The sequence below is a fragment of the Ursus maritimus genome, unplaced genomic scaffold (genome assembly GCF_017311325.1).
Source record: "Ursus maritimus isolate PB19 unplaced genomic scaffold, ASM1731132v1 scaffold_2, whole genome shotgun sequence".
Lineage (NCBI taxonomy): Eukaryota > Metazoa > Chordata > Mammalia > Carnivora > Ursidae > Ursus > Ursus maritimus.
The window spans coordinates 40,362,273-40,381,273 of NW_024424452.1; the positions used below are offsets into that span (position 1 = coordinate 40,362,273).

General features: G+C 63.4%; 2 protein-coding genes across 3 annotated transcripts; one reads left to right on the forward strand and one right to left on the reverse strand.

Moving 5' to 3' along the window:
* The first annotated feature begins 6,231 nt into the window (after positions 1 to 6,231).
* Positions 6,232 to 18,893, forward strand: DCST1 (DC-STAMP domain containing 1). Of its 2 annotated transcripts, XM_040635740.1 has the most exons (16): positions 6,232 to 7,061; positions 7,334 to 7,459; positions 7,526 to 7,600; positions 10,074 to 10,202; positions 10,530 to 10,669; positions 11,393 to 11,609; positions 11,758 to 11,901; positions 12,424 to 12,545; positions 12,899 to 13,056; positions 14,915 to 15,014; positions 15,138 to 15,233; positions 15,365 to 15,491; positions 15,768 to 15,884; positions 16,359 to 16,501; positions 16,599 to 16,712; positions 18,584 to 18,893. In XM_040635740.1, exons 1-16 carry the CDS (start codon positions 6,626 to 6,628, stop codon positions 18,833 to 18,835), a joined length of 2,496 nt encoding a protein of 831 aa, XP_040491674.1. In that variant the 5' UTR covers positions 6,232 to 6,625; the 3' UTR covers positions 18,836 to 18,893. The 2 variants fall into 2 exon arrangements, with proteins under 2 accessions (XP_040491674.1, XP_040491673.1); XM_040635739.1 differs by having other exon boundaries at positions 7,334 to 7,600.
* On the reverse strand, positions 16,969 to 18,630 carry LOC121103911. Its single transcript, XM_040635741.1, has 2 exons — positions 18,263 to 18,630; positions 16,969 to 17,574 (listed from the first exon to the last, which is right to left on the reverse strand). The coding sequence occupies exons 1-2, from the start codon at positions 18,315 to 18,317 to the stop codon at positions 17,000 to 17,002; spliced, it is 630 nt and encodes a 209-aa protein (XP_040491675.1). The 5' UTR covers positions 18,318 to 18,630; the 3' UTR covers positions 16,969 to 16,999.
* Positions 18,894 to 19,001: the final 108 nt, after the last annotated feature.

Below are 19,001 nucleotides of genomic sequence, written 5' to 3' on the forward strand. Positions count from 1 at the left end.
TGGAATGCTCTCCTCTGCGCCTCAGCCCAAGGGACACCCGGTTGGCCCCCAAACCCACCTCTTTTTCACCTATTCCCTGAAGCCTTCATTAATACAAACCCCCTCCAAACCCGTCGTTCTGTCCACTGCCTGTCCTGACCAACCGCTCTCATGGCCGGGAATCCCTGTGTGCGGCTATCACTGCCCACTGTTTGGTGGGCTCCTCCAGGCCAGGGGCTGGACAAATCCCCCTCCGTCCCTGCCCTTCACCTCTGTCTGCAGCTCTAGCAGAGGGCCGGGCACCCCAGAAGCCCATTGCACACATGACAGACAGGCTTAGACCTCCCCGGCCCTGCGTCCTGCTTTCCGCTCACCTGACCTCGGGGCTGGACTCCGAAGTGAGGGTCCTGCCCAGGGCCTCCTGCAGCCGCTGCCGCAGTAACCACTCCTGCTCAGGGCCCTTCGTCCGAGCAGCAGCCAGCCAGAGCCGGGGGCCCTCCTCGTCACTGGAGTCCCTGGAGAAGCCGCCCATCAGGTGGCAGCTCCTGCCCCCACCCCCAGGACTACAGCCACCCCATCCCTCTGGAGACTCACAGCTCCAGGTCCAGGCCCCCCTGCTGGGAGAGGGGAGCCGCGCACACAGAGCAGGTATTGTCCAGGAGACGGAAACAGGTGGAGCAGAAGAGACCTGCAAGACGCCAGGAGGGCAGGAAGGGCAGGAAGGGCGTTTGAGCTAGCCCACCCGCCCACTGAGCTCCCCCGCCTCCAGCCCTGGGGGGACCGTCCTCGTGGAGGGGCAAGCCAGGGACAGGCTGCAATGCCACTTGTGAACCAATTGTCACCACCAGGAGAACTGAGGCAAACATGGGGAAAATGAGCTCCTCACGGTTCTCTGTACGTGAGAACATGCAGTGAAGTAATGAAGGAAGTAATGAAGGGAGGGGCCCAAAAGGTGAGTTCCGGAAGTCCACAGAGGAAGGACCACAGCTGACTGTCACACGCACACGCAACTGGGGGGAGTCCCTGCAGGGAGAGCACACCCCCCAGGGGTCTTACCTCGGCAGCCCGGGGTACTGCAGGACACAAAGTTCTCCGTGTCCTCCTGGTCGTGGGGCTGCCCGCAGCCCAGACAGTAGTCCTGGAGCTTCCAGAAGTGGCTGACAACAGGACCCAGACAGGGGCACCTGGGGCGGGGGTCCAGACGCTGAGCCGGCCACCCCGCCAGCGGACCCCACACCCAACACCACCCTGCGGCGGGGGCAGGCCTTGCTGCAGCCTGACCTCCGTCCCTGTGCCTGTAGGAGCAACCTCTGTGTCCTGCCCGCCTCCCCCTTCACTCCCCACCCCCCAGAATTCTCAGCCCTAACTCTCCCTCTCAGTACGTGGATTGCATGGAATGGGCACCCTCTTCGGCCAAACCTCTGGACACTTAGGAAGGACAGTGATCCATTCTGACCTCTAGCTCTTTTTCTGTCCCCTCTTGCCCCACTTCTGTAAGGGAGGACAGTGGGCTCACCGCCTGGCCAGCACCTGGAGGCCACTCGTGTGGCCCTGGTCAGCTGCCCGCCGCCTCGCTGCTCGCTGCAGAGCGGCCGGCAGGCTGGTTCGGCGGCTCAGAAGTAGGTTGTAGAGGTAGAGGGTCCTCTCCTGGTGGGGGGAGATCGGGGCTGCGATCCCCCTCGATCCCGTCTCCTCTCCCCGGAATGCCCTCTGCACCCATCCCCACTCCCTGCCTTTGCCTTCTGTCCACTCCTATGGATCCCTCTAGGCTTGGCTCAAATGCCCCTCCCTTTGGGAAGCCCCTGGGCTCCTGTAGGTGGAGTGACCTATTCTCTCCTCTGCGTGTTCATAGCACTTTATTCGTTCCTTCATAAAAACACCTTTTAATTGCGATGCCCTGTTAAAAGCCTGTCTGGCCCCGGACTGTTTGCTTCATCCTGGCGTCCAGGGGCCAGCGCAGTGACTGGCCTACACGAGACGCTCAGTGAAGGATTCGTGAATGGGCGCACGACCCTGAGTTTCCATTCACACCTCAACCTGCCAGCACGCACCCCACCCCCCATGCTCTTAACAAAACTTGGGGCAAGCTCCTTCTCAGCAAACGCTGCCCCGAGAAGCGCCGTTTCTCTCAGCCCCACCTGGGGCCCGGAGAGCACGGTGCAGGGGACGTGCTGTGCGGGAGTTCAGCCAGCGGAGAGAGGACTGGCGCTCGTGAGGACTCTGAGCTCCCCGAGACCAAGACAGACAGCCACGCGCTTAGCGCCTGGGCGAGAGGGGGCGGCGGCCGGCCGTGGACGCTCACCTGCTCCCACGAAGGGTAGTAGGCGGCACAGATGACCCGTCGCAGCCTACTGACATAGCTGCCGAGCAGCGTGACGCAGAAGCACAGACCGTACATCATGCCTGGGGGCCCAGCAGGTGCCGTGAGCCGCCGTCTGTGGGCGCAAGGTGCCAGCCACACCGCCCCTCGCCGGCTGGCGCCCCTCCCACCCTGAACGGAGTCTGTGCCCCCGGTGCCCTCAGGGGCAAGGCTGGTACCGATGACGACATAGCCGGTGCTGTCGGGCTCCGAGGGGCGCAGGAGGCAGCGCTGGGACAGGATACTGATGTTGCTTTGCTGCAGGACATCAAATGCCGACACCAGGTCGCGGTAAATCTTCCCTGCGTAGCCAGTGCCTTCCACCGTGATGGATACCAACACTGGGCCTGGCATAAGGGCACTCTGTGAGGGGCCGTGACGGGGCGGCAGGAAGGCCACGCGTGCCGGAGGGTGGCGGTGGGGACAGGGCAGCTCGTAAAGATGGCCCCCGGCCCCCAGCCAGGGCCCCCTGGCCCCCAGAACCCCATCTGAGACGGCCTTGATGATCTGCGAGGCCATGCCTGCCTCCACGACTGCCCAGAAGCATTCGTTTTCGAGCATCTGCCGATGTGTCCGGGGCCGTGTGTAGCAGGCACCGGACTGAGTGCGTTATGATCGTGTTGGGCATTTTTAAACTTCTTCTGTGGGCCTGTGGGCCTAGGATTAGATTAACCGCATTCTGTGGTGTAGGCAGGCTGGCAGTGGCCTACCAGGCACTCCCACACATGCTGTCATGTGGCCCTCAGAGCGACCTGAGCTGCTGCGGCCAGCATCCCAGCTCAGATGAGGAGCCTGAAGCCCTGGGGGGTCAGGAACAGGCCCGAGGTCCTCCCCTCGCAGAGGGCACCGCTGGGATTGAGCCAGTCTGCCTCCACACCCTGTGTGTTTAACTCCTCTGTATGGTGTAACCGGGAGGCGGACACAGAGGTCCCCAGGCTGAGCAGAGAGTTGGCGGGGGCAAAATCGGGACTGATGGGTAAGGTGACTTGGGACAGCCAGGCGATCCCCCAGGACCCGGGAGGATGGGGAGGATGCCGGCCAAGGGGGCTGCAGCGGGGGGCCTGCGGGCACTCACTGCGGGCCACCATCTCCCCCTGCAGCTGGTACCGGGCCAGGTCGAGCACCCAGAACACAGCGTAGTCCAGGAAGACCAGCAGCAGTGCGAGGAGCAGGTGCCGGATGAGGTCGGAGATTGCCAGGACGTAAAAGATCTGCTCCCACCGGGACAGGTACACGGAGCCTGCGCAGGGGTGGGGGGTGGGGGGTGAGGAGAGTGCTCCCCCATCCCCCCGGGGCAGTGCCCTCCATTCCACGCCGGGGCCTGTTTGTGCATCTGGCCTGGCAGCTGTGCGGGCCTCTGGGCGAGGGTGGGAAGGGGCTCTGAGGCCAGAGGAGCCCTACCTCCTGGGCATGGCTGGCCCAGCCCCCCAGGCCATGGCTATGTGTCAGCACGTTACACTCCTGGCCTCACCCCCAAAGCCCCACTTCCCTTGGTTGGCATCCGCTCCCCGCCTCTGCTCCCTCTGTCGGAATGTCCAGGGCTCCCGGAAGCATCATCTGCCCTTCTGTCTGTGTACAGGGAGGCGCTCTCCTTTCCCCTTTTGGACTGAGGACTCCCCAGAGACAGTGCTGGGCCCAGGGTCAGGGCTGCGGGGGAGGGGAGGCCCTGGCCTCCATCCCTGTCTCTGTCCGGTCCCCGGGGCCCTCACCTGGCTGGATGTAGTGTCTGGCCTCGTGGGCGCTGAGTGGCAGCACCGTGGGCAGCCCCGCCGCCGCGCGGACGGCCTCCATGTGCAGGAATCGGCTGGTGATGTACACGTTGTCGTAACTGACCCAGTTCAGGTAACGGTACCGGTAGAACAGAGCTCTGGTGGGGTACACGTGAGGACCCTTAGCGCCCCAGACCACACTGACTCCGCAGGGCACCACCCCTGCCCCCAGCTCCCCAGCCCCCACCCCTGCCCCCAGCTCCGGCCTCCCGGGAGGCCATGGGAGTGAGCTGGCGCCTTGCAGCCCCAGCCCCCCGCCGGCACCCCCAGCCCCTCACTGGAGGTAGAGGAGTGAGAGCAGCAGAGGCGTGGTGTAGCCCATCAGAGCCCGGGCCTCTTGCACACGGTGCAGCTTCATGCCCACGGCTTCCTGGAGGTCCAGGGCCACCTGGGACAGGCTCCGAGAGGCGTTGAGGTCCACGGAGAAGTGGTGGGCGGCTGTCACGTTGAACTCGAACTCCCCACGCACCCGGTTAATTAAGTTCCTCACAGCTGGGGCCAGCAGGTGCAGGGGAGTGGGGAGCCGGAAGAGTTAGGAGGGGGAGGCCCGGGCACAGCTCACAAAGGGACCCCCCTGAGAAGGAGGGGACAGAGCCCCCACGGTGCATGCTGCCACCACCGCAGGCCTGGCACCACGGCCCCACCTCTGTAACCATCCATCTCAGTGCCTTGCCCCGGGCCGGGGGCGCAGGGGGCGGGGCAGGAGGCCCTGGTCCTCTCCCCGCCCCCGCTCTAATGCCCAGCTTTTGCTGAGGCACCTTCCCCTGGCTGGGCCTCGCTTTCCTGGGTCCCTTCCCAGCACCTCTCCTCTGGCTCCCGCACTCTCACTCAGGACTGGGAGCACTCCAGGCCTGGTGAGGGGACACTGCCCAGGAGCACCCCCCGCTGCAGGGCTGGGAGGGGGCCACTCACGGGTGCCAAGGGTCTTGCGCAGGAAGGGCTGGACGTACTTGGGGATGACGCAGAACACCTGGACCACTGGGACCCGGAGACTAAGCATCAGGAGTGGCGAAGACACGTGATCCCTGCTGCCTCCGGGGTCTTCTGGCTTCTCGCTCTTCCTACCGACTTCTGCACCAGCTCCAAACCTTCCGGCTTCTCCCTATTACCCCACCCCGCACACGGGGTCCTCCGTCTCCCCCACCGGCCCATAGCGGGTCGGGCCCTGCGAACGACTGCGCACGTGTGGGCTCCCCGCCCTCTCACCGCTGGCCAGTCCGCAGAGCACGAGCTTGAAGGGCATGAGCACGTAGCACAGGTGGTAGGCCTGCGGTATGACCTTCATGCAGCTGTCCTTGGCCTCCTCGAACACCCGCGCGCACTTGAGGTAAGGGTTGCCCAGTTCCGCGTTGCACACGTCGCCGATATGCAGGAGCCAGAACCACACGTTCCGCAGGGCCCTGGCTGGGGAGAGCTGGGGGCTGGTAACCGGGCCTGGAGCCCCTCCCCCCCCCGCATCCCCAGGCGTGGGGAACCCGGGGCAGCACCAAGAGCGGGAGAGGCCTATGGTCAGGGGCCTGGCTGTGCTGTATCCAGCGGGGACTAGTCAGCACCCAGGAGGGGCCCCAGTCCCAGACGGAGCAGGGGTGAAGAGGCGGGGTGAATTTTGAACCCCCCCCCAAAGAAAACCACCCCCGCCATGCTGAATGTGCTGACCCACGTGCTTCACGCCGTCCATGATTGACCGAAAAAACTTGCGGACCCGGTCAGCCACCTCTTTAGCCTTCTGGGCGATGGCTTTAATCTTGTTCAGGGCACCTGAGGGGTGGAGGCAGAGGCGCTGTGGGGCTGGCCGTCCCCACCGCTCCCCGCTCTCCGTAGGGAGTGGAGAGGAGGCTGCGGCCTGGGGGATTTGGGAGGTGGTCTGCAGCGGGTGGACCAGTGAGCAAGGGTAGGGGGTCTAACTGGGCGCTTGGCGGCGAGGGTCCGGGGCCGGCAGCAGGGAGGGCTGCCGAGCACACACGCCAGGGGGCCGTGGGGGCCTTACTGACAAGGGGCTGCTTGGCCCGCTCCAACACTGCGGCGGTCTGATTCAAGGCCAGCTCGGCCCCACAGGCCACGGCCTCACTGGCCCGGGTGAAGTTGTGCAGCGCGTTGGCACAGGGTCCCTGGAGCACCAGCCCGAAGGCCGCCACCAACAGCAGCGTCCGGCCCTGCTCTGGGGGAGACAGCTGCTTCGGGACAGGACCACGGCCTCGCACACACAACGACGGGCGTCTGCAGGCCTCTCACAGAAGCTTCCAGAATATTTCCCTCAAACCCCGAGACCCCCCTGGCCCGCCCCACCCCCGGTACCCCGCGCTCACTGGAGAAGGCCTGGGGCAACAGCAGGAAGACAGTGACCCGGACCTGGCGCGAGAACCCCATGCCCAGGCTAAGGGAGGCGGCCAGAGTGAGGGTGCCCACCAGGCAGCCCCAGGGGCTGTGTCCTTCCACCAGCAGCTCCAGGAGCCCGTAGGCCGTGGCCAGGGACAAGCCCAGGCTGAACCCCCCCAGGCTGCAGACCACCGCCCGCGCCATGCTGGACTCCGCTGCCCCCGAGGGCTGCATGGTGTCCTTCGTGACTCTGGGCGCGGCTGCTCAGACCCGATGTCGGCCCGTCTCCAGGAGATGCCCACCAGGTTCTGTGGCCCTGCCAGGGTCCTGGAATTTCTCACCACATTCTAAGGTTCCAGAGGCTTGCATTGTATCCGTCTCGGAGTGCCTGACCGGCTGCGGGACTGGAGAGGGGGACTCGCCTCTAAGCTTCTTTCCCAAGTCTCAGAGCACAGAGAGCAAAAGACAGACCTCACCCAGGCTGTGGGGGCAGCAGAGGGGACAGAAGCAGACCTTTGCACCCAAGGACATCCTTGAGGACAACTGTGGGACAAGAGAGGGTCCCCAAAGCAGACTCATGGCCACCACACTTCATCAGGATGGAGCAACGGGGCAAAGAAGGAAGCTCCCCCACACCAGTGAGTCAGTCACAGAGACCCCGCCCTTTCCCAAGGCTGCCCAGCCCCTCAGGGCCTCTCATCCAGTCTGTCCCCTCGGACCCCAAGCCTCCCCCCGTCGTGGGTCCCCCAGCACCCACTCCCCAGTGCCCCCTCTAGCCAAGCCCCTTCCTCTTCTCTCCCTCACATCTGCCCTGGGTCCCCAGGGTCCCCCAGCCTCTCCCCCTGCAAGCCCCTGACCCTAAGGAAGCACGTCGCAGCCAGAAGCTGGCCCCACTGTGTTTGCCCCCCAGCAGTGCACAGGCTCCTGAGCTGGGGGCTGCCTGCCCCCTGTGGCCGGTTCCTGCAGCGCCAGCCCGGCACATTTCCCGTCACCGCTGTCCTGCTGGGGGCAGGCACTGGAGGGCTCCTGGCCATGGGTGAGTGTGGGGCAGAAGTCGGGGTGGGACCCGTCTTGGGCCTTCGGCTTGACCCTGCACCCTCAGGTCTCTTTCAGCTCCTGGTGAACCCTATGGACATCTACGAAGACGAGAAGATGGTGGCGTTGTACAGCCTGGTGGGTGAGCGCTGGCCGAGGATGGGGACACTCGGGAGGCCTGTGGAGCAGGCCTAGACAGTCCTAGGTGCCCAGGAGAGGTCTGATCTTGTTTCTTCTGTACCCAAGAACCCTCCCGGCCCCAGCCTCCTCTTGGGCTTTGAGGGGAGATCCAGGGAGAAGAGGCCCCGATCTATGGAAGAAAACCCAGTCCTTGTGCTCTAGGGCCCTCCCCCCAAGCCGGAAGGACTCCATGTGACCCACGGGAGCCGTCAGACCCCAGCGCCATGTCTCCTGACCTCTCTGACCTTGCCGCTTGCTCCTCCTGATAGAGTCTGTTCATTCATTCATTCACTCCTTCGTTCGTTCATTCAGCACTCACTGAGCCGCCTTGGGGCTTTCAGCAGTGAACAGGGTCGAGGGGCCCCCAGTGGAGACAGTTTGGCAGAAAAGGACAAGAAAGGAACAAGAGCATTTCTGATGGTGACAAGTGGGCATGATGAGAGGAAGCTGGGGGCGAAGGGGAAAGGGGCTGGTAGTCAGGGAAGGCTTCTTGGAGGCGGCACTGGGGTGGGGGCCTCGTGTAAAGGGCTGCCAGGCTGCAAGAGTAGAAAACCCTGCCATGCTGAGAAGCAAGCAAGGATCCCAGGTCATGTCCCCCCGCCCTCCCAGAGGCCCTGCCAGCACCGCCCTGACCTCGCCCCCCACTCTGGGCTCCGGTGGCCGCCCAGCGGTGGCCTCTGGGTGCTGCGCCCAGCAGGAGGCCCCTCTGCTTCTGCCTCTGCCGGTCCAGGAGGTCTCTCACTTGGCCTGGAAGTAGCACCCGTCCTCTCCTCACACTCGCCTCCCATGTCTGCCTACTCCAACTGCTTCTCTTCCAGAAAATTCCAATTTCTGGTCTTGTCTTTGTGTATACTGGTTGGTACAGGGCCAGAGACTAGTTTTGCCCTGCTGGTGAGCCCAGAGAGGGTGCCTGCAGCCCCGCAGGGCTCTCCGTAGAAAGTAGGGCAACTACTTGCCAACTGCCTTAGCTTGAGTCCGGGCCAGAAGGCCAAGACCACGGAACAAACCCCTTTTGATGTCCTGTTATACCGTGACTGGGTGAGACAGAGCCAGATTTACCCCCAGGGGCTGGGGCAGGGACAGGCGGTTGGCCTGGAACGAAACTCAAGTTGTGTTAGCAAGGAAGGAGGCAGACACCCGTCGGGTGGCACCAGACAGGGCTCACAGCAAACCTGTAGGACCAGGTGAAGCCAGCCAGGTGAAGAGCAGCGTTCCTGGCAGAGGCAGAATGAGCTTCCAGAATGAGGCAGATTCCAGGGCCGGCCACGGGCCTGGGGGGGTGGGAGGCGAAGGGCTAGTGGCCCCGCAGAAGCTAGGCAGGGGCCCCATCACGGGGTCCGTGGACCATGCTAAGGGAGGTTGGATTGGATCCCAACTGTGGTGGAAAGTCCGTGGCTGGTTTGAAGCAGAGAAGGGACAGGGTCAGAAGGATGTGTTTACAAGGTCACTCTGGCTGCTTTGTGAAAACCTGAGTACAGAGGGGAAGCAGGGGACCAGTCAGCCCCCATGAGAGGCTACGGGGACCCCGCAGGGCCAGAGAGATGGAAGGAAGAAGCGGAGGGACTTTGCTTTGGCGAAGGCAAGCGCTCCATCCCGCAGGAAGCTGCCGGGTTCCTGCCCAGCTATGCTGTCCCTTTGGCCTGGAAGGCCGTCCTGCCTCCTAACTACACTTTACTCATCTTCCAGCCCCAGCCAACACGTCAGCCGTCAGCCGCTTCGTCCAGCCTTCCCAGCCCCACCCTCCCCACAGACACGCCCGCGCTCCCGCCCGGCCGCCGAGCTCCCACAGCCCCGGAGAAGCGCCTCCCTTGTGCACTTAGCACTTGGGGCTGTAGTCATCTGTTTACTCGCTGTCTCTCTCCCTGCCTTACAAGCTCCAAGGAGCTCTCTGTCTCCTTGCGGAGACCACAGGGAGACACCCGTGAAACTGCTAACACACACCAGGAGGTCCATGATTAAGGCTAAAATTAGGGACGGAGATGGTGAGTGGGATGGGGTCAGAGCATGGGGAAGGGAGGCGGCTCTGAGCACCAGCGACTGGTTCCCAAAATCTCTTGCACTCCCTGGCCCATCAGCACCTGGGGTGCGTGCGAAGCCAGCCTGGAGAAGAGCAGTGCTTCCCTCTTCCCGAACACACAACGCGTGCGCACACACTCAGCCCCCCTTCCCGAACACACACGCACACACACTCAGTCACTGGCCAGGGCTCCTGGACCTCTGGCGCCCCTCCGCACCCCTGCAGAGCTGCCGCACAGCTGAACTCCGTAAATGGCTATGCAAGAAGCACATGCGTGCGTGGCCTCGAAGGCCTACCGGAGTGGAACACGGGGCAAAGGCAGTACGGCGATGGTTCCGGAAAGAAGCTGGGGGCGGGTGCCCTGCGCAGCCTGGTAGGTCAGGCAGCGCACTCACCGGCTGCTGGTCTCTCCTGACAGGCTTGGGGGCCGTGGGCTGGGGGACCTCCCCGGACATCCGCTGTGCCAGCCTCCTGCTCGTACCCAAGACGCTGGGCAAAGAGGGCCGGCTCTTCGTGCTGGGATATGCCTTGGCTGCCATCTACGAGGGTGAGCGTGTGTCCCCGGGGACCAGTTTGTGACTGACACAGGGTCCTGGGTGGGCCACCGATGAGACCCAGGCGGGTGAAGGGGAAAGAATGGGAGTGTAATCCCAAGTGCTCCAGTTTGCTGTGTGCCCCGAGAGAGTTCCTCCACATCTCTGGGCCTCCTTACTGCACACGGGTAAAAACAATCAGGAGAGGAATGGGCTGCCCTCTCCCGGGCTTCGGGGCCCCGTGGTTCTGGAAGGTGGTCACCGTATGCACAGCGGGAGCAAAGGGGGCCTTCGGAAAGCGGCTAGCTCCGGAGGGAGACCCGCTGGGCGTCTTCCCCCAGGACCCGCGGCCAACCTGCGCTACAACCTGAACGAGGTCATCGCGTCGCTGGGCTGCACTGTGGAGCTGCAGGTCAACAACACCCGGGCGGCCTGGCGCGTCTCCACGGCCCCACTGCGGGCAGTGTTCAAGGACCTGCTGGTCAGGACCCTGTGCGCCAGGGCCTGCGCCCCTCTCCCCGGGGGGCCGGCGTGACGAGCTGGGAGCTGGGACCCTGGACTCAGTTTCCCAACGGGGCACCACTGGCGTTTTTTGCTGGACGGTCCTCAGACATTGCGGGTCGTGCCCTGGGCACTAGATGCCGGGAAAGCCCCCGCCCCCAGTCACGGGACCTGCACCCCCCATTTCCAAACACCTGGGTAGTCGGTACTCTGGGCCGCTGAACTAGAATGTCAGGAAATCGGGGGCCGTGGCCTTGAGGACTCAGGAAGCCTGGAGGCCCAGGGGACTGCGGAATTGGGCTGTGGAGGACTGGAGGCTGGGAGTGTGGGAGAATTGGAGAGTTGAGGAGCTGGGGAGACGGGCTGACATCGGGGACACCGGGACTGGGGCCTTGGAGATGGCATAGTGGTCTGGGAGGTTAAATGAAGTCCCAGGGCCTGGGGAACCTTCTGTCACTAGCGGGGATCTGAGATGGAGGCTGGCGGAGGAGCTGGGAGCTGGGTGGGGGCAGAGCGGAGGCAACAGGTTGCAGGGTGGGGGTGGGGGGTTCCCCAGGACTGAACATTGCAGCACGGGGTGAGAGGCTGTCTCGGGGCCTGGGCTCCGCCTGGCCTGAGGGAAGAGCCCAGAGCTCGGCCAAAGGGGCAAGACAGGCTCCTCTGCTATCCCCCCAAGTGCTCCTTCCTCACCCCCCAACCCCAGGGCAGCAAAGAGTCACTGAAAGCCAAGACTCAGAACATCTCCAAGTCCTTCGAGGATCTGGATGCCCAGGTGAACAGTGACACTGGCTTCACGCTCGAGAACACCACGGGCTCCGAGGGCACAGCCCGCGGTGCGGAGACCCACGGAGCCCGACCTCCCAAGCGCCGTCTCTCTACGCAGAAGATGTATGAGCTGAAGACCAAGCTGCGCTGCTCCTGTGAGGGGCGGGGGGCACGGGTGCAGGCTGGGGCAGGGGGGCGGGGGGCACGGGGTGCAGGCTGGGGCGGGGGGGCGGGGGGTACGGGGTGCAGGCTGGGGCGGGGGCTCCAGGCCAGCCGGCCTCACCTGCCCCTGCCCTTCCGCAGACGTGGTGGACCAGGGCATCCTCAGCTGCCGCCGCTGGTTTGAGCGGAAGCACGAGCAGTGCCTGCAGCGCATCTGGGTCCCACTGCTCAAACACCTGGTCTGCTTGCCCATGACGTTCAAGTTCTTCTGTGGCATTGCCAAGGGTCGGCAGGCGATGGGGGGCGGGGCACGGGGGCCAGGAGCGCAGTCCGGGGAGGCTGCTAGGGCGTCGCGGGCGGGGCAGGAAAGCCACCAGGTGGGCAGGGCTCGGGGGCACGAGAGCCCAGCCCCTCCCCCAGCAGGCTCTACCCCCAGCTAAGGTCTACAGCAGGCCTGGTTCCGTCTCCATCTGAGAGACGGGCCTAATAATAGTACTTATCCCATTAGGGGGTTCTGAGGATTTAAGGCAGGAATACATGTGAAGCAAGTAACAGCTGGCACACAAAGGCATTTTCTCATAAACGTTGCTATCATTATTAGTAGTTGGCATGGTTACAAACAGGTGAGAAAAATGAGGGACAATCAGGCCTTATTCCCGGGACATGGGATTCATGGAGCGCAGATAGGGGAAAGCCTCAGCGTGGAAGGAGGTCATGGGCAGAGAGGCAGATGGGGGGGGGGGGCAGGGATAGGAAGGGAGGCGGGAGGCGGGCACAGGCCCCTGACCTGCCCCCCCACTCTGGCAGCGATGGAGGTGTGGTGCCGCAGACGGATCCCCGTGGAAGGCAACTTTGGGCAGACGTATGACTCCCTCAACCAGTCCATTCATGACCTGGAGGGGGACTTTTCGGCCACTATTGAGCTCAAGGTAGGAGGCAGGGGTGGATGGGCTGGGGGGAGCAAGGGAGTGGGAGGAGGGCACAGGGAGGACGGAGGGGGACACGGAAGGAATGGTACTGGTGCCGGGGGACAGGGAGAGGGGCAGTGCCAAGCCTGTAGGGGGCAGGGACCTGACTCTGGGCCAGCCAGGTAAGAGGGAATGTCAACCCAGACGGGCGTCGCAGGGGAGCAGGACCTCGAGGAGGAGGGTGAGGCGCCCAGCCGCACTCTGTCTCTCCACACGGGGGTCCCGAAGGTCCTGGGAAGAGCTGGGGGACAGGAGTGGGGCGCCAGGGCAGAGACGCCAAGAAGGGCCGCGTCTGCACCTGTAACCTCCACCAGGAAGAGAAGCAGGCAGCCGTGCTGGGCCTGAACAGGAGCTGGGAGCATGTGAGCACCGAGCTGCGGGACTATGTCCGCCACCAGGAGGCCCGCCTGGAGTGGGCCCTGGGGCTGCTGCATGTGCTGTTCTCCTGCACCTTCCTGCTGGTCCTCCGCGCGTGAGCCTTGCCGCCCCCAAGCCCCCAGCCCCTTCCTCCCTGGGGTGGGGCCCCACCCTGGCCAGCTGGCAGCCCAGCCCAAACCCCCGAGCCGGAATGTGGGTTGTTGAAGTGAAGGAGATGCCTCGCTGTGGAAGATGCGTGTCCTGTGCTCGCCACCTTGAAAGAGAGCGGGCTTCATTTATCTGCCTCCTTCGGCCTTTATCCCAGCGCCGACTTCTTTTCCTTTCAGCTCCGACTTCTGATGGTTCCCCCGCCCTGCGCACTCCCCTTGGCTCTGACTTTGCCCGTCTCCGCCATCCAGCCCTGCTTTCATTTTCTGCCGCCTGCTGCCTTGGCAGCCACTTTCCCTCCGTTTGGACCAAAGTCCTCAACCCCACCCAGCCTGGCGTCCAGCTGGGCTGCCCCAGCCTCGCTCTGTTCCCCTGCTGACCTCTGGACCCTCTGTTTCCTGTCCCCACCCCCAAATGCCCGAGATGGGCAGGGGCTAGGCAAGGGCTGCGGGTCGGCGGGGTGGGGGGGCTCCTGCTCTGTCTGTAGGGCAGGTGAGCGAGCGGTTGTGTGTGTGCTGAGGGCCCCGCGGGAAGACAGAGTGAAGCAGCTCTCTTCCCGCGCTCGAGACGCTCGCGGTCTAGGGGCGGCCAGAGGGGCGCCCAAGGGGCATGGCGGTTTGAGGGCTGTGAGATGGCCTGGCTCCCAAGACAGGGGTGGGAGCTGAGGACGGGCCCCTGCAAGGGCCATACGTGAGTTTCAAAAGGCTGCAGATGGGAAGCCATGGTCAAGAAGAGGAAAGGTGTTCTCTTGGGCAGGGATCAAGGCTTCTGTGGGCTGAGTAGGGCAGAGGCTGGGCTGAAGGACTGGGCTGACGCAGGCATGGCCAGAAGAGTCTGCAAAGCCCTGCGGGCTGGAGGCTGGGAGGCCCAGGTGGGTCAGAGGTTAGGGCGCCTGGCGGAGCAGGGCGTGGCAGGAAGCCGGCCTGAGATGGAGGCAGGAAGGGGAAAGGTGCAGCAGGTCTCAAAGCCAGCTCGGGGAGGGAAGGAAGGAGGCACAGAGTCCGCTTCCAGGCTTTCAACCTGGGTGAGGTCACTGGCTGGGGGCAGAGCTGGCGCGAGGGCGGGACAGGCAGGGCACACGCCGGTCTTTCCACATGGGGGCGCTCACGGGCTGGCCTGGCAGTGACTGTTCTGTGTCAGAGGCCTCGATGAGGACTTGTACAGGGTCCCAGAACCCCTGGAACTTAGGGTTCACAGGTCACAGAGCTCATTTAAAGCAACTTGCAGCTTTAAACACATCTCCAATAATTAACATGTTTTCCTTAGGAAACCGAAGCATATGTGGGACTTGGGGACTTGCACAGAGAGCCACTTATGTATGCAGAAAACACTGCCATATTCGAGGGTGTGTTGGGGAGAAGGGAAATATAGGTGGGGGCGTGAGTTTTGCTTGAAGTGACCTCCAGGAGATGTTCTGCCAGCTTGGTCGAGAGGTGGATGTGGGAGTCACTCGTAATGGCTGGTGCTTCTGCAGCCTTGAGGGGCTTCCCACCTCTCTGTGCCTTTGCTCCTGGTGTTTCCTCTGCTCAAGATCCCGCCAGCGGATCCTTGCTTGGGAAACCTCCCCTCCCACTCAGGCACGTGACCCCCCCCCCACCCCCATGCCTTTTCACCTGTGTCTCCTCACCTGTGTGGGTGCCTGCCCTGCACGAGATGGCCAGCGGCTGGCGGGGTGTCCCCACCTAGAGCACAAATGGCGCTTGGCGCATGCTGGGTGGTCTGGGGAATTCCCCAACACCCAGGAAGCCTGCGGTGGGGGGTGGGTGAGGGGAAGCTGGGGGACACGGAGATGTCCTCGCGCGCAGGTCCTTCTCCTACACGGACAGCTATAACGGTGACATCCGCTTCGACAACATCTACATCAGCACCTACTTCCGTCAGATCGATGAGCGCAGGAAGAAGCTGGTGAGTGGGCACAGCCCGCACCGACGCCCTGCCGCGTGTCTTTTGTGACTTCACGCTCCGGGAGGGCAAAGGGGCAAGGGGAGAGGGCCCTGGTGTCCCTCACTGGCTGGACATCCTATCCAGGGCAAGCGGACGTTGCTGGCACTCCGCAAAGCCGAGGAGAAAACCGTCATCTTCCCCTGCAATCCCTCCGTGCAGGCCTCGGAAATGAGAAATGTGGTGAGGAGGCCATGGGGGCAGGCCCATGCATCTACCTGCAGGCCTCTCGGGGCGAGGGCAGAGGCAGCAGAGAGGGCCCCATGCAGGGCGGGTGACGATGGCCCACTCAGCCCCTGCGGCTCCTCGGGCAGGTGAGGGAGCTTGCAGAGACGCTGCCCGTTCTGCTCCTGCTGCTGCTGCTCTGTGGCCTGGACTGGGCTCTCTACTCCATCTTCGACACCATCCGCCACCACTCCTTCCTGCAGTACTCCTTCCACAGTGAGCCCCCCATCCTCCCCATGCAGCCACTTCTTCCAGCTCCTCCATGATCTGCTTGGGGTCAGATCTCAGCCCTGCAATCTGACAGCTGTCCCCCGGGGGCCTCGGTTTCCAAGCCTCCCTTATATCTGCAACAGGGAGGATTAGCATTCCGTGAGCAGACGGAAGGTCCCATGCAGCAGATTTCTATGCCTTGACCCCCGCCCCCGCAACCTCCAGTCCCCATCCTGCCCCACCCCCTAAACAGCAACCCTTTCCTGACCCCCACGGCCTCAGGCAGCCACAAATTGGAGGTGAAAGTCGGGGGGGACTCCATGCTTGCCCGGCTTCTTCGGAAAACCATTGGAGCCCTGAACTCGTCCTCAGAGACAGTGGTGGAATCAAATAACATGCGTGAGCGATGCTGAAAATTTGCGCCCAGGAACTGAGGGCGGGGGCCGGGGTCTTTCCAAAGCATGGCAAGAGGGGGCTCAACATGCTGGGGTTGTAGGGATCGGAGCAGGAAACGTCAGGTCAGACTTGCCCTCCAACCACCCATGCTCCTTGGGCGCCCCTCTGGCCTCCCCTAGACCGTGAGTGTCTTGCTAGAAGTTGATAGAGGGCCGTAGGGGCTGGGGCCTTGGGGCAGAGGGTCCCAGCACCCTAGAGCCGCGCTGTCCCCAGAGCTTTCTGCCATGATGGGAACCCCCCGCGTCTGTGTCACATCGGGCACGGAGCCTCCTGAGCCTGGGAGCTACGGGGTGGACGGTGCCACTCTGCAGGGGCTGGGCAGGGCAGGAGGACAGCAGTGTGGTCAGAGACCTAACCTGCACCCCCGGCCCAGCGCAGGGCCCTGGCCGAGCCCTGACAGGCCCTCCCATACCCCAGCCTGCCTGCCCCAGCCTGTGCGCCTAGACGCCAGCGCGTACGTGAGAGCCGTGCTCCCCATCGGCCTGCTGCTCCCCCTCTGCCTGCTCCAAGCCTTCGCCTACCGGCTCCGGAGGGTCATCGCCGCCTTCTACTTCCCCAAGGTACACCCTCCCAAGCTCACAGGCCTGCACCCAGCTCCCCCCACCCAGGCCGCGGGGCGTACTGTCGCTACCACAGACCCCCTCTCCCTGGCCCCAGCGAGAGAAGAAGCGGACCCTGTTCCTCTACAATGACCTCCTGAGGAAGAGGGCAGCCTTTACGCAGCTGAGGAGGGCTGCCATCCTGAGGCGGGCGCGACTGCAGAAGGCTCCAGTAAGTCCAGGCCTCCTTCCCGTGGGTCCTGCCGTCGTGAGGACCATGGCAGGGGCCTCTGCCATCAATCCGTCCAGCCCAGGGGCCCAGGCCCACAGAGCTCAGAGAGTTCTGATGGGATGCGTGCCAAGGGCCCTGGGTCATCCAGCTCCTGGGGGTCAGGGCTGGGTCCACCTCCGTCCCCCAGGATTCAGCCCAGCCGGAGACACTCAGTGGGCCATCAGGAAGCAGACAGAAAAGGGGAATCCGATTTGATACAGTCTGGCTAAGAGAGCAAGGGGGCTCCATCAGAAACAAAGCCCAAAGGCAAGCCACAGGTTTGGCTGAGAGGCTGCAGACCAGAAGCTCAGCGTGTTTGGGGGAGGCAGGGAGGCGGGGAGGCGGGTGGGCTGGGGGGTCCGGAAGGCATCACGAAGGGCCACGTGGGATAAGGAAAAAGCACAAAGGCAGAAGAACCAGGTTTCAGTCCACTCTCCCTCATTAAGCTGCGTGACTTTGGCCACAGTCTTCACCAGACCCGTGTTTTCCTCTGAAGGACAGGGAGCTTGGACAGATGTGTGAGGCCTGGTGTAATCAGCAGCAACAGTGCGGCAGTGGGGTGCGGGCTGCTGGTGCCAGAGGGCCTGGGTTTGAGTCCTGGCTCCTTTATTGCCATGACAACTGTGATCTGGAGTGCTTACTAAACGCTGGGCCCTGGTTTTCCCCGTCTGTAATGCGGACGGAGCTGCTACTGATCTGGTTGTTGTAAGGACCAAGGGGGTCTCACTCTCGTGCCGTAGGCATCTAGTGGGCTCCATGCACGTGCTAGTTGTCATCGTGTGACCCTGGGCAAGTGACCGCCTCTCCAAGCACGTTTTCTCATCTGAAACAGAAACGATGATAACTGCCTATCTTACGGGGTTTTTCTTTGAGCGAGCTAATTCATTTACATTTTCTTAGTACAGGACCCAACATTATTTAAAAAAAAGAAAGTAAAGAATGGCAGCCATTCTTAATCAGCCCCAAAGAGCTGGTAAAAGTGAGAGACCATCTTTGCTTGGCTTTTCCTCCAGTGCCTAGACCCCCCAGCCCATGACGCGCCGAGGCTAAATGAGTGTGAAAAGGCGAGCATACTGTGATCCATGACCTGGTCATGACCTAAGCTGGATTTTGGTAGGCAGGTGGGAAAGTTAAGAGCATTTGTCCCAAGCTAAGGGAACAGAATGTGGAAAGACTGAGAGCCCAGAGAGAATGTCAAGGGCCAGGGCTAGTGTGAGAGGCTGGCACAGAAGGTGTCAAGTTCAAGCTGGGGTGAGAGCAGAGGCTGGAAAGGGACCAGAGCGCGGAAGGCTCTGCAGGCCAAGGCCAGGAGTTCTGTCTTTGCAGGAGGGCCTCTGTGGTTTCTTGAGCAAAGGCTGCCCTTGTAAGGTGGGCAGCGGAGAGGAATTCCTGGCAATTGTGTGGCGAGAGGGTGGGAGCATAGTGAACCAGACCTTTGATGTGGAATCAGGGGTCCCCGGGCCAGCCAGGTTTGACCGCTTACTATCTGTGCGCCTTGGGAACTCACTTACCCCTTATGAGATTCCCCTTTCTCGCCTGTAAAGCGGAGAACACAGCAGCGATCATCTTGTGCGCATTACTCCCTTCTCTGCCCACTGTGAGAACCAGATAGGGTGGTTTATGGGAAAGAACAGGTGGTGGCCTCGCCGCCCCTGGCTGGGGGGGTAGTGGAAACCGCACCCCCTATTCTCCACCCCCGAGCGGGGGAGGCACACTCTCTACACCCACTGCCCCCGCAGCCTGGCCCTCCAGGGCGCCCAGCACGTGGGCACCGCCAGGCGGGGCGCCGTCCAGTGCCCCTCGCAGCCCTCTGTCCTCCTCGCCCCCGGCAGCGCCACCGCCTGGCGGACGTCCTGCACCGCCGCTGCCCGCTGCTGCGCGGCTGGCTGCGCCGGCGCTGCGTGGTGTGCCAGGCACCCGAGACGCCCGAGGCCTACGTGTGCCCGACGCCGGACTGCGCGGCCGTGTACTGCCGGCCGTGCTGGGACGACATGCGGCGGCGGTGCCCGGCTTGCACCCCGCCCGAGGAGCTCTCGTCCTCCGCCTACAGCGATAGCAACGACGACGCCACCTACGCGGAGTGAAGGGGCGTCCTGTCCACCCGCTCCTCCGCGGTTAATAAAAGCCCGTACACTCCCGACACCCGCGCTTCCCAGGGGTCTGACTGGCAATCCGGAGACCCGGGCCGCCGACGTGAGCGGGAGGGCAGCCAAGCTGCAAGGCAGGGGTCCGGCGCCCGGGTCGCGTGGA

Excerpts from the sequence above, each read along its gene's own strand:
- DCST1 (XM_040635739.1), top strand. The coding sequence starts at position 6,626 with ATGCTGGACTCCGCTGCCCCCGAGGGCTGCATGGTGTCCTTCGTGACT. Across the intron at positions 15,492-15,767 it reads CCTGCAGTACTCCTTCCACA|GCAGCCACAAATTGGAGGTG; the intron begins GTGAGCCCCCCA and ends CCACGGCCTCAG. Across the intron at positions 16,502-16,598 it reads CCGCCTTCTACTTCCCCAAG|CGAGAGAAGAAGCGGACCCT; the intron begins GTACACCCTCCC and ends CCCTGGCCCCAG.
- LOC121103911 (XM_040635741.1), bottom strand. The coding sequence starts at position 18,317 with ATGATCGCTGCTGTGTTCTCCGCTTTACAGGCGAGAAAGGGGAATCTC. Across the intron at positions 17,575-18,262 it reads AAAGGGGAATCTCATAAGGG|ATGAGAAAACGTGCTTGGAG; the intron begins GTAAGTGAGTTC and ends TTTCTGTTTCAG.